At 46.5% G+C, this 12,500-nt stretch overlaps 1 protein-coding gene across 1 annotated transcript in view; it reads left to right on the top strand.

The window, feature by feature from the left end:
* The window catches only part of afdna (afadin, adherens junction formation factor a), a 45,025-nt gene that overhangs the window by 21,472 nt on the left and 11,053 nt on the right, over window positions 1–12,500 (top strand). Inside the window, 5 exon segments of the mRNA XM_053337118.1 lie at window positions 118–202; window positions 992–1,095; window positions 1,097–1,136; window positions 7,590–7,684; window positions 8,689–8,939. Coding sequence (XP_053193093.1) covers window positions 118–202; window positions 992–1,095; window positions 1,097–1,136; window positions 7,590–7,684; window positions 8,689–8,939 — 575 coding nt within the window.

Genomic DNA, 12,500 nt, shown 5'->3' with positions numbered 1-12,500 from the left:
ATATTATATATTATTATATTTTATTATATTATATTATTATATAACGTAGTGTGATTGTTGGAAAGAATAAAAATGAAAGAATAAAGTTAACCTGCTTTGTTTCTGTCTTGTTTGCAGCAGGATGATAAATCAGGCAAAGACGTGATTCTGGATGATGGAGAATGTCCGCTGCAGATCTTCAGGGAATGGCCCGCTGACAGAGGTAACACACACACACACACACACACACACACACACTACACACCACAGGCAAATACACACACACACACACTCACACACTGCACAAGCGACTACACACACACACACAGGCGCACATACACTACGAATACACACACACACACAAGTGAATACACGCACACATACTGCTCACACTAACACACACTAACACACACAGACGGCACACACATACACACATTGCACACACAGGCAAATAAACACACACACACACTACGAATACACATACACTGCACACACATAGACCACCCAGGCGAATACACACACATACTCTGTGCACACAAATGCACATACATATAGGCTCAGACACACACACCACACACACATAGACACTAACAGGCGAACACACACACACATAGACACTAACAGGTGAACACACACACGCACACACGCACACACACACAGTTATTAATCCTCTCCAGTATAGTGACAGTGTTTCTCTTGTTGGTCTCTGCTGCCCCCTGCTGCTCCACTGCTGTCATTACACTTTCATTAGTTTCTCTGCTGTTCTTCTTCATGTTGACACTTTTTATATGGAGCTTTGTGTTTATGTGTGTGTGTGTGTGTGTGTGTGTGTGTGTGTGTGTGTGTGTGTGTGTGTGTGTGTGTCTCTGTCTGTGTGTGTGTGTGTGTGTGTGTCTCTGTCTGTGTGTGTGTGTGTGTGTGTCTCTGTCTGTGTGTGTGTGTGTGTGTATGTCTCTGTCTGTGTGTGTGTGTGTGTTTATGTGTGTGTGTGTGTGTGTGTGTGTGTGTGTAGCTGCACTAGTGTTCCAGCTGAAGAAGAGACCTCCAGACTACCAGGGGAGGAAGGGGAGGAATGAGAAAGGTCTACGAGGGAGAGACGGCAGCACCAGCTCACTGTCCGCCCGAGAAACTGCCTTACCTGGTGGAGCTGAGTCCAGGTAGACCACCACACACACACACACACACGCACACACACATAGAAACACTCAACCATGGGGGGTCTGTTAGAAACTGCATACTACACACTTCACACTAAAGGACCAGATAGTAACTACACAATTACCCACAATGCATTTGGTTCCTACCCGAGCTGAAATCAGCAGGCTGAAGCTGATTTCATTTTAGCTCTAACCCTCCTGTTGTACTCAAGTCAAGGAAGGAAGGGAGGGAGGAAGAAGGAAGGAAGGAGGGAAGGGAGGGAGGGAGGGAGGGAGGGAGGAAGGTAGGAAAGGAAGAAGGGAGGGAAGAAGGAAGGGAGGAAGGAGGGAGGGAGGAAAGGGAAAAAGGAAAGAGGGAGAAAGGAAAGTAGGACAGAGGAAAGAAAGAGAAGGAGGGAGGAAGGAAGGAAGTGAGGTGAGGTTTCTAACAGACCCAAAGAAAAAGGAAGGAAAGGAGGAAGGAAGGATGGAAGGGAGGAAGAAGGGAGGGAGGAAAGAAAGATGAAAGGAGGAAGGGAGGAAAGAAGGAAGGTAGTGTGGAAGAAAGAAAGAGAGAAGGAAGGGAGGGAGGAAGGAGGGAGGAAAGGAAAAAAGGAAGGAGGGAGAGAGGGAGAAAGGAAAGAAGGACAGAGGAAAGAAAGAGAAGGAAGGATGGAAAGGAGGAAGGGAGGAAAGGAAAGAAGGACAGAGGAAAGAAGGAAGGTAATGGGGAGGAAAGAAAGAGAGAAGGAAAGGAAGGAAAGGAGGAAGGGAGGAAGGAAGGAAGAAGGGAGGGAAGGGAGGAAGGAAGGAAAGGAGGAAGGGAGGAAAGGAAAGAAGGAAGGAGGGAGCTAGGGAGAAAGGAAAAGAGGAAGGAAAGAAAGGACAGAGGGAAACCATCCAGGACCCTGAGTCTACAGCAGCAGTGGTAGTAATAATAAACTCCAGCTGTAATGACATGCAGTGACCACCGGGGGGCAGTATTGCTCCTCCAGTAGATATTTAAGCTTAATGGAAAGGTGGAAGCTCTTCTTTTCTTTTCTTTTCCTTCTCTCTCTTTCCTGCCAAGGTGAGTGAACATGTGGCTCCGTTATGATTCCAGCTGTGCAGGATTTCCTCTCAATATAAAAACCAGATTTTAAAAAAGACGAAACACGACAAGAATAGCTTTTAATAAAATGTGTGTTTGACTTCATGTTTTTACTGAGGGAGATTTTGAGTTTCTGCTTTTATTACTTTTTTTTTTTAAAGAAAGGAAACATTATTTATCCTAACACACATATTTAATACTTCCAACAACAGTATAAGATGTAGAAATTCTAGGTTTAGTCTTTTTATTATATGAGGTATATTATATATCGTACAATTTAACCCTCCTGTCGTCCTCCCGGGTCAAATTGACCCCATCTCTTCTTTCCTTCCTTCCTCTTTCTTTAATTTTTCCTTCATTCTTCCCCTCCTTCCTTCTTTCTTTGCTCCCTCCTTCTTCCACATACTTCTTTCCTCACTTCCTTCCGTCCGTCATTGCTTCCTTCTTTGCTTCCTTCCTCCCTCCCTCCTTACTCCTTTCCTTCCTTCCTCTTTCCCTCCCTCCCTCCCTACTTACTCCTTTCCTTCCTTCCTCTTTTCCTTCCTTCTTTCCTTCTCTCCTTAATTCCTTCCTCCTTACTCCTTACTCCCTTCCTTCCTTCCTTCCTTCCTTCCTTCCTTCCTTCCTTCCTTCCTTCCTCTTTTCCTTCCTCCTTTCCTTCCTCCCTTCCTTCTCTCCTTAGTTCCTTCCTCTTTTCCTTCCTCCTTTCCGTCCTCCCTTCCTTCTCTCCTTCCTCCCTTCCTTCTCTCCTTCCTTCCTTCTCTCCTTCCTTCCTTCCTTCCTTCCTTCCTTGACCTGAGGACAACAGGAGGGTTAACACTACAAATAGATCAAATAGATGACTTTAATCTTTGAAATTACAGGTTTATATATATATATATATGACTTATTATATGATTATTGGTGTATATTTAATTATGGGAGATAATATTAGATTAAACATTAAACATTAAACATCCTGCAAACTTAAATATCAAAGGGGCAGGTTGAGAGATTCAGAGTCTAACTGAAGGTAAGTTGCTTTAGTGGAATGCTGGTTTTAACCCTCCTGTTGTCCTCGAGTCAAGGAAGGAAGGAAAGGAGGGAGGAAAGGAAGGGAGGGAGGAGGGGAGGAAGAAGGAAGGAAAGGAGGGAGGAAAGGAAGGAAAGGAGGGAGAAAGAAGGAAGGAAAGGAGGAAGGAGGGAGAAAGAAGGAAGGAAAGGAGGGAGGAAGGAAGGGAGGGAGGAGGGGAGGAAGGAAGGAAAGGAGGCAGGAAATGAGGGAGGGAGGAGGGAGAAAGAAGGAAAGAAAGGATGGAGGATGGAGGAAGGAGGGAGGAAGGAAAGGAGGGAGGAAGGAGGAATGAAAGGAGGGAGGCAGAAAGGAAAAGAGGAACTGAGGGATGAAGGAAGGAAAGAACGAAGGGAGGAAGGTAATGGGGAGGAAAGAAAGAGAGAAGGAGGGAGGGAGGAAAGACGGAAAGGAAGGAAGGAAGGGGATGAAGGAAGGACAGAGGAAAGAAGGAAGGAAGGGAGGGAGGGAGAAAGGAAGGGAGAAAGAAGGAAGTAAAGGAGGGAGGAAAGAAGGAAGGTAATGGGGAGGAAGGAAAGAGAGAAGGAGGGAGGGAGGAAAGACGGAAAGGAAGGAAGGAAGGAAAAGGGGAAGGGAGGAAGAAGGAAGAAAAGAGAGAGGGAAGGAGGGAGGAAAGAAGGAACAGTCAAAACAGACGGGGTCAATTTGACCCGGGAGGATGACAGGAAGGTTAAAAACACCAGTTAGTAGATTTTATTTTATTTTATTTTTTATTTTATTTTATTTTATTTTATTTTTTATTTTATTTTATTTTATTTATTTTATTTTATTTTATTTTATGTTTTTTATTTTATTTTATTTTATTTTATTTTATGTTTTTTATTTTATTTTATTTTATTTTATTTTATATTTTTTATTTTATTTTATATTTTATTTTATTTTATATTTTATTTTATTTTCTGTGTGATGTTTAAAACCACGTGAATGTTTTTTAGGATGCAGAAAAAAAGAGAAACCAAACCTCTGCTTCCAATCTTCCTAATCCTAACAGCTTGTCTCTTGCTACTGATCCTTCTCCCCTTTTTTGGCTGTCACCGCCCCCACCGCCCCCCCCCCCCAACCCGCCAAAATAAAAGCCTGATGATGGCGACTCGTCCTGGTCTCAGCTCGGCAGCGTGAGAACAGAGCGGAGCTGCGGAGCTGAGACCAGGAACAGGAAGTCACTTATACTAACGCTTCTACTTCACTCCCACTGTCAGGTTGATCTGTGTGTGTGTGTGTGTGTGTGTGTGTGTGTGTGTGTGTGTGTGTGTGTGTGTGTGTGTGTGTGTTTAGTCTACTACTTTCAGGAAAAGAAGGAAGGTAATGGGGAGGAAATGAAGAGGGAAGGAAGGAAGAAAGAAAGGGGGATGGAGGAAAGAGAGGAAGGAAAAAGGAGAAGGAGGAAAGAGAGGAAGGAAGGAAAGGAGGGAGAAAGGGAGGAGGGAAGAAGGGAAGGGAAGGAAAGAAGGAAGGTGGAAAGGGGGGAGGCAGGAAAGGAAAGAAGGAAGGAAGGGAGGAAAGGAAAGAAGGAAGGTAAGAGGGAGGGAGGGAGGAAGGAAAGGAGGGAGGGAGCAAAGAAGGAAGGGAGCGATGAGAAAGAGAGAAGGAGGTTATGATTAGGAGTGTGTGTGTGTGTGTTTCTGTGTGTGAGTGTGTGTGTGTCTGTGTGTGTGTGTGTGTGTGTGTGTGTGTCTCTGTATATATGTGTGTGTGTGTGTGTGTGTGTGTGTGTGTGTGTGTCTCTCCATGCATTTAACATGTTACCATGGTAATGCTGCATTTTTTTCCTTCCTTGCTGCATTTTCACCCTCTGCTATGTGTCTGTTTTCTTTCCCACTTTCTTATGGCATGGTGTGTGTGTGTGTGTGTGTGTGTGTGTGTGTGTGTGTGTGTGTGTGTGTGTGTGTGTGTGTGTGTGTGTGTGGGGCCTTGTGCATGTGTTCTTCTTCCTCCGTACCTGCCTGCCTGTCTGCGTAGGGCGAGGGAATCACTATGCCTACTACGCCTATCGGCACCACGAAGGTAAAGAAACCCACCACCACACCTCCTCTGTGTTTGTTGCAGTGGCTGATGGGATTGTTTAGGGGAGGGGGGGGGGGTTGGGGGGGAAGCAGTAACCCACCCCCCCCCATCCTCCACCCCCACCTCACCCCCCGTTGTTGTAGGTTTAGTCCTTTTTTAGATGGAGAGTTTAAGGCAGGGATGTTAAACATGAGGCCTGTGGGCCAGAACCGGGCCACCAAGGGGTCCAATATGGCCCACTTTCCTTCCTGTCTTCTTTTCCTTCCTCCTTTCCTTCCTTTCTTCTCTCGTTTCATTTTTTCCTTCCATCTGTCCTTACTCTTTCTTCCTTCCTCCCTCCCTCCCTTCCTTCCTTCCATCTTTCCTCCGTCTTCTTTTCCTTCCTTCCTTCCTTCCTTCCTTCCTTCCTTCTGTCCGTCCTTCCTTTTTTTATTCCCTCGTTTCCTTCCTTCTTTCCTTCCTTCCTTCCTCACTGTCTTCTCTTCCTCCTTACTTTCCTTCCTTCTTTCTTTCCTTCTTTCCTGCCCTTGTTTTCGTCCTTCCTTCCGTCCTTCCTTCTTTCTTTCCTTCTGTCTTTCCCTCTGTCCTTCCCTCATTTTCTTCCTTCCTTCCTTCCTCTTTCATCCTTCCTTCCTCACTGTCCTCTTTTCTTCCCTCCTTCCTTCCTTCCTCCCTTCCTTCCTTCCTTCCTTCCATCTTTCCTCCCTGTCTTCTCTTCCTTCCTTCCTTCCATCTGTCCTTCCTCACTGTCTTCTTTTCTTCCTTCCTTCCGTCCCTCCTTTCTTCCTTCCTTCCCTCCTTCTTTCCTTCCTTCTTTCCTTCTGTCCCTCCTCCCTTCCTTTCTTCCTCACTGTCTTCTTTTCCTTCTTTCTTTCCTTCCCTCGTTTCCTTCCTTCCTTCCTTCCTTCCTTCCTTCCTTCCTTTACTGGTCCTTTACAATCTCAGCTCAGGGTCCTTTATACTTTATATAAAACTCACAGCAGCTTTAAACAATTTAGTTTTTAAGACTTTAAATCCTTCTCCGGATGTGAAACCAAAGTGCTGTCGGCTTAAATTAAAAAAATGAATGAATGTTACACAGGAAGGCTGAATTTCAGAATAAAACGCCTGCAATCAGGAGAAAAAAAACATCCTTTTCTCTTTCTGGAAACATTTAATAACTTCATATGGATTTTTTTTAAACAGCCAGAAATAATAAAAGGTTTCAGTTCTTCTGCCAGCTGATGAAAGTTTATATGAGTTTATGTTCTGAATGTGGTTAGGGTTAGCGCGGGAAGGAAGGAAGGAAGGAAGGAAGGAAGAAGGAAGGAAGGGAGGGAGGGGGGGAGAAGGAAGGAAGGAAAGGAGGGAGGAAGAAGGAAGGAAAGGAGGGAGGACGGAGGAAAGAAGGAAGGTAATGGGGAGGAAATAAAGAGAGAAGAAGGAAGGAAGGAAGGGAGGAAAGAGGAAGGAAAAAAGAGAAGGAGGGAGGGAGAAAGAAAGGAGGGAGGGAGGAGGGAGGAAGAAGGGAGGGAGAAAGGAAAAGAGGATGGACAAACGAAAGAAGGGAGGGAGGGAGGGAGGGAGGGAGAAAGGAAAAGAGGATGGACAAACGAAAGAAGGAAGGTAATGAGGAAGGAAGGAGAAAGGAAAAGAGGAAGGTCAGAGGAAAGAAGAAAGGTAATGAGGAGGGAGCGAGGAAAGAAGGAAGCAAGTAAGGAAGGGGGGAAGGAAAGAACAAAGGGGGATGGAGGAAGGAAAGAAAGAGAAGGAGGGAGAGAGGAAGGAAAGAGAGGGAGGCAGGACAGATGGAAGGAAAGAAGGAGGGAGGGAGGAAGGAAGGACAAAAGGAAGGGAGGAAAGAAAGAGAAGGAGGGAGGAAGGAAGGAGAGGAATAGTCAAAACAGACAGGAAGGCCTCAGAGGTTGATTTCAGTTCTATTTTTAGAAGACGGTCTGAGGTTTATCTCATACTCTTTCATTTCCCCCTCAACACAAGCCAACAGTTAGGGTTTACCCCCCCTCCCCCCTCCTCTCTCCACCTCCCCCCCTCCCTCCCTCCCTCCCTCCGCCCCCCCCCTCCTCCCCCTCCAGCAAACTAATGTGCTGCTCTTTGCTTTTTGTTACTAAACCAGCTCTTTACTAATAATCAATAATCACTCTGCAGCCCTCTGAGCCACACACTCCGTTACATATCGACTGTTTGCTCGTTGAAATGATGGATGTGAGAGTCGATGAGTGTGTGTGTGTGTGTGTGTGTGTGTGTGTGTGTTATACTTGATGTGCTAATGTGTGTGTGTGTGTGTGTGTGTGTGTGTGTGTGTGTGTAGATGGGTCGGACTCCAGGGACAAACCAAAGCTGTACCGGCTCCAGCACAGCATCACTGAGGTCGGCTCCGACTGCACAGACGACGGAGCCATCCAGGTAAAAACTCTACTGACTTCCTCCTCCTCCTCCTCCTCCTCCTCCTCCTCCTCCTCCTCCTCCTTCTCTTTCTTCTCCTTCTTTTCCTTCTCCTTCTTCTCCTCCGCGTCCTTTTCCTCCTCCTTGTCCTCTTTCCTCTCCTCCTCCTTCTTCTGCTTGGTTTTCTCCTTCTACTCCTTCTTCCTCTTATTTTTGTCCTCCTTCTCCTTCTCGTCCTCCTTGTCCTTCTCCTCCTCCTTCTCGTCCTCCTTGTCCTTCTCCTCCTCCTCCTTCTGCTTCTTGTTCTTCTCCTTCCTCTTGTCCTCTTCCTTCTCCTCCTTTTCGTCCTCCTTGTCCGTCTCCTCCTCCTTCTCGTCCTCCTTGTCCTTCTCCTTCTCCTCCTTCTGCTTCTTGTTCTTCTCCTTCCTCTTGTCCTCTTCCTCCTCCTTCTTTTCCTCCTCCTTCTTCTGCTTCTTGTTCTCCTCCTTCCTCTCCTCCTCGTCCTCCTTCCTCTCCTCCTCCTCCTCCTCCTTCTTTTCCTCCTTCTTTTCCTCCTTCTTTACCTCGTCCTCCTCCTCTTTCTCTTTCTTCTCCTTCTCCTCTTCCTCGTCTTCCTCTCCTTCTTTTCCTCCTTTTTCTCCTCCTCCTCCTCCTCCTCTTTCTCCTGTTCCTCCTCTTCCTCCTCCTCATTCTGACTCACTTTAACCCTTTAAATACTGTTCTTATTCTGACTCATAAATACACCACCTTCTTCTCCTTCCTCTCCTCCTTTTCCCCTCGTCCTCCTCCTCGTCCTTGTTCTCCTCCTCGTCCTCTTCTTCCTTCTCCTCTTCTTCTTCCTGCTTTTCTTCCTCCTTCTCCTCCCCCTCTTTCTTCTCCTTCTCTTCCTCCTCTTCCATCTCCTCCTCCTCTTCCATCTCCTTCCTCTCCTTCTTTTCCTCTTCCTCCTCTTCCTCCTCCTCCTCCTCCTCCTCCTCCTCCTCCCATATTAAACATGTACCTCCTCCTCTTCTCTCTCCTTGTAGCTGCTGGGTCCGGGTATCCTCCCCCACCACTGTAACCTGATGCACAGCGAGGGAATGGTTACCGTGACGCCCCACGGTCCGGACGCCGACACCTTCGTGGACGGGCAGCGCGTTACCGAGACGACGGTGCTGCGTTCAGGTTCAACCCTCCAGTTCGGTTCAACGCACGTCTTCAAGTTCGTGGACCCGATGTTCGACCAGGGAGGGAAGAGAGAGCCGGCGTCCATGATGAGGACTCGACACAAGTCTGGGTAAGAGAAGAAGAGAAAGAGGGAGGAGTTTTATTCTTTTCTTTCTTTCTTTCTTTCTTTCTTTCTTTCTTTCTTTCTTTCTTTCTTTCTTTCTTTCTTTCTTTCTTTCTTTCTTTCTTTCTTTCTTTCTTTCTTTCTTTCTTTCTTTCTTTCTTTCTTTCTTTCTTTCTTTCTTTCTTTCTTTTTAGAAAACCAGAACAGGGTGTTACTGTAGATGAAGGAGGTCAAACTCATTTTCGTTCAAGAGCCACAAACAGCCGCTTTTGATCTCATGTGGGTCGGATTATTAAAAAGAAGGAAGGAAGGAAGGAAGGAAGAGAAGACAGGCAGGAAAGATGGAAGGAAGGAAGGACAGATGGAAAGGGAAATGGGATTAAAATGGAAGGAAAGGAAGTAAGGAAGGACAAGAAGGCTGGCAGGAAAGATGGAAGGAAGTAAGGAAGGAAGGAAAGATGGAAAAGAAGACAGGATGGAAGGAAGGAAGGAAGGAAGGACAAGAAGACCGGCAGGAAAGATGGAAGGAAGGAAGGAAGAAAAGAAGGAAGGAGAGAAGGAAGGAAGGACAGATGGAAAGAAGGGAAATGCGATTAAAATGGAAGGAAGGACAAGAAGGAAGGAAGGAAGGAAGGCGAGAAGGAAGGAAGGACAGATGGGAAGAAGGGAAATGGGATTGGAATGGAAGGAAGGAAGCAAAAGAAGACAGGCAGGAAAGATGAAAGGAAGGAAGGGATGACTGATAGAAAGAAGGGAAATGCGAATGAATAGAAGGAAGGAGGGAAAGTGGGCCAGATTGGACCCCTCGGCGGGCCAGTTCTGGCCCACGGGCCTCATGTTTGACCTCCCTGCTGTAGATGAAGGGAGAGAGAGAGAGAGAGAGAGAAGGAGAGGGGGAGGATGAGGTTTGGAGTTGGCAGGCAGAGCGAGAGATGAAGGGGAAGGAAAAAAGTAGGAGGGAGGGGAAAAAGTCTGGGGTTGGACGGACGGATGGAGAGAGAGAGAGACAGAGAGAGGGAGAGAGAGAGGGAGAGAGAGAGAGAGAGAGAGGTGGAGAGAGAGGAGAGAGGGAGAGGGGGAGGGAGAGGGAGAGGGAGAGGGAGAGGGAGGGAGAGGGAGGGAGAGGGAGAGGGAGAGGGAGAGAGAGGGAGAGGGAGAGAGAGGGGGAGGGAGGAAATGAGAGGAAGAGCGGAGGTCTAGGGTTATGGCAAGCAGGCTGCCCTCTAATCTGATCAGCATGGTTTGGGGTGTGGCCTCCTGCTCGCTGTCAGTTCACACACTGAAAACACAGAAGAAGAGAGGAGACGCAGCCAGATAAGAGAAGAAGAAGAGAGGAGTAGGAGTAGAAGGAGAGAGAAGACGCAGCCAGATAAGAGAAGAAGAAGTAGAAGAGAGGAGAGGAGTAGAAGGAGAGAGAAGAAGAAGAGAGGACAGAGGAGAAGAAGAGAGGAGAGAGAGGAGAGGAGAAGAAGAAAAGACTGGAAAACAGAAGAAGAAGAGAGGAGAAGGAGAGAGGAGAGGAAAGAAGAAGAAGAGGAGAGAAGAAGAAGAGAAGACTGGAAAGGAGAAGAAGGAGAGGGAGAAGAGAAGAAGAGGAGAGAAGAAGAAGGAGAAGGAGAACAAGAAGAAAACAGAAGAAGGAGAGGGAGAAGAGAAGAAGAGGAGAGAAGAAGAAGGAGAAGGAGAACAAGAAGAAAACAGAAGAAGGAGAGGAAGAGAAGAGAGGAGAGGAGGATGAATGGAGGACAAGAAAAGGAGGTTTAATTGAAGTTGAATTGAATGGACCTGGATGAATAACTCTGCCAGAGAGAGAGAGGAAGAAAGAGAGAGAGAGAGAGAGAGAGAGGAAGAAAGAAAGAGAGAGAGAGAGAGCGAGGTGTGTAAGTACCAGCATGACTCACAGCTGTGTGTTTATATGAGGCTCGTTCCTCCTTCTGTTCATGTAGGAGGTGATTTTTTAACACTCAGTTAAAGTTGCTCCTTTTTGAAGGAAGGAGAGAGGGAAGGAAGGAAGGAAGGGAAGGAAAGGGGGGAAGAAGGAAGAAGGAGGGAAGGAAGGAAGGAGGGAGGAGAGAAAGGGAGAAGGAGGTAAGGAACAAGGAAGGAAAGGAGGGAGAGAAGGACGAAGGAAGGAAGGAGGGAGGAAGAAGGAAGGAAGGAAGGAGGGAGGAAGTGACAGATGAAATAAATGAAAACTCAGTGATGAAAGGTTTGTTCTGTGCAGCCGAGCTTCAGCCAGGTCTGACACTCCGTTCAAGTTGCTGCTTTTTGTCCCACTGACTGACTGACTGATTTTAATTTGCTGCTCTGAATCTGGAAGGAAGAAAGGAAGGAAGAAAGGAAAAGAGGGAGAAAGGAAAGGAGGAAGGAAGGAGGGAGAGAGGGAGGGAGAAAGGATGGAGGGAAGAAGGAAGGAAAGAAGGGAAGGAAAGGGGGGAAAGAGGAAGGAAGGAAAGAAGGAAGGAAAAGGACAAATGAAGGGAAGGAGGGAGGGAGGAAGGAAGGAAGAAAGGAAAGGAGGGAGGGAAGGAAGGAGAGGGAGGGAGGGGGGGAAGGAAGGGAGGGAGGGAAGAAGGAAGGAGGGAGGAAAGAAGCAAAGAGGAAGGAAGGAAAGGAGGGAGGAATGAAGGAAAGTAGGGAAGGAAAGGGGAGAAGAAGGAATAAGGAAGGAAGGAGGGAAGGGAAGCCTGAATATGACAGTGAATCTGTGTCATTTTGGATAATGAGTTGAAAGACAGTCATGTGATTAGATTAGTTCGGTTGTGAGCTGAGTGGAAATGAAGAGAGACACGTTTAGTTTGTCGACAATTGGAAAGTTTGATCTCATTTAACGTACAAATAAAATCATTATAGACGTTTTCTAACTCTCCCAACTTTGCTTTAAAATACATCAAATGAACTTGTAACATTTAAAGCTGCACTTATTAATACTTTAAGCTTTAAAAAAAATGGATTAATTGACTCTTATTTTGAAATTAATCACAGCTTTTTGGCACCAGATGACTTTTTACGTATCATCTTTATGGTCTGTATAAACTGTGTCTCCAGCAGCAGCAGCAGCAGCAGCCAGCTGTGGTCATTTAAATACTAACCTCTGATTAAGTTCCTGGCGTCAAACAGCTGATCGGAAAACTTAGCAACTAGCAGGTGAAGAAAGGGAAATATGGAGCAGTCAGATGTTTCCCGAAGGAAGGAAGACTGATGGAAAGAAGGGAAATAGATTAGAATGGAAGGAAGGAAGGAAGGAAGGAAGGTTAGCTCGTGTTCTGCTGCAGAACGATCCGTCTGGATGTATTAAAATTAAAATTCGGCACCGCTTGATTTAATGTGAAACAATACTCGGTAGTACCACTAACCCTCCTGTTGTCCACGAGTCAAGGAAGGGAGGGAGGAGGAGGAGGAGGAGGGAAGAGGGAGGAAAAGAGGGAGGAAGAAGGAAAGAGAGAAAGGAAGGAAAGGAGGGAGGAAAGAAGGACGGAGAGGGAGGAAGGAAGGAAGGAAAGGAGGAAAGAAGGACGGAGAGGGGGGAGGAAGAAGGAAGGGAAGGAGGAAGAAGGAAGGAAATGA

The sequence above is a fragment of the Scomber japonicus genome, chromosome 17 (genome assembly GCF_027409825.1).
Source record: "Scomber japonicus isolate fScoJap1 chromosome 17, fScoJap1.pri, whole genome shotgun sequence".
In the NCBI taxonomy this organism is placed as follows: Eukaryota; Metazoa; Chordata; class Actinopteri; order Scombriformes; family Scombridae; genus Scomber; species Scomber japonicus.
Note: the sequence above shows the minus strand (reverse complement) of the source record. Positions and strands in the feature narration are given on the sequence as shown.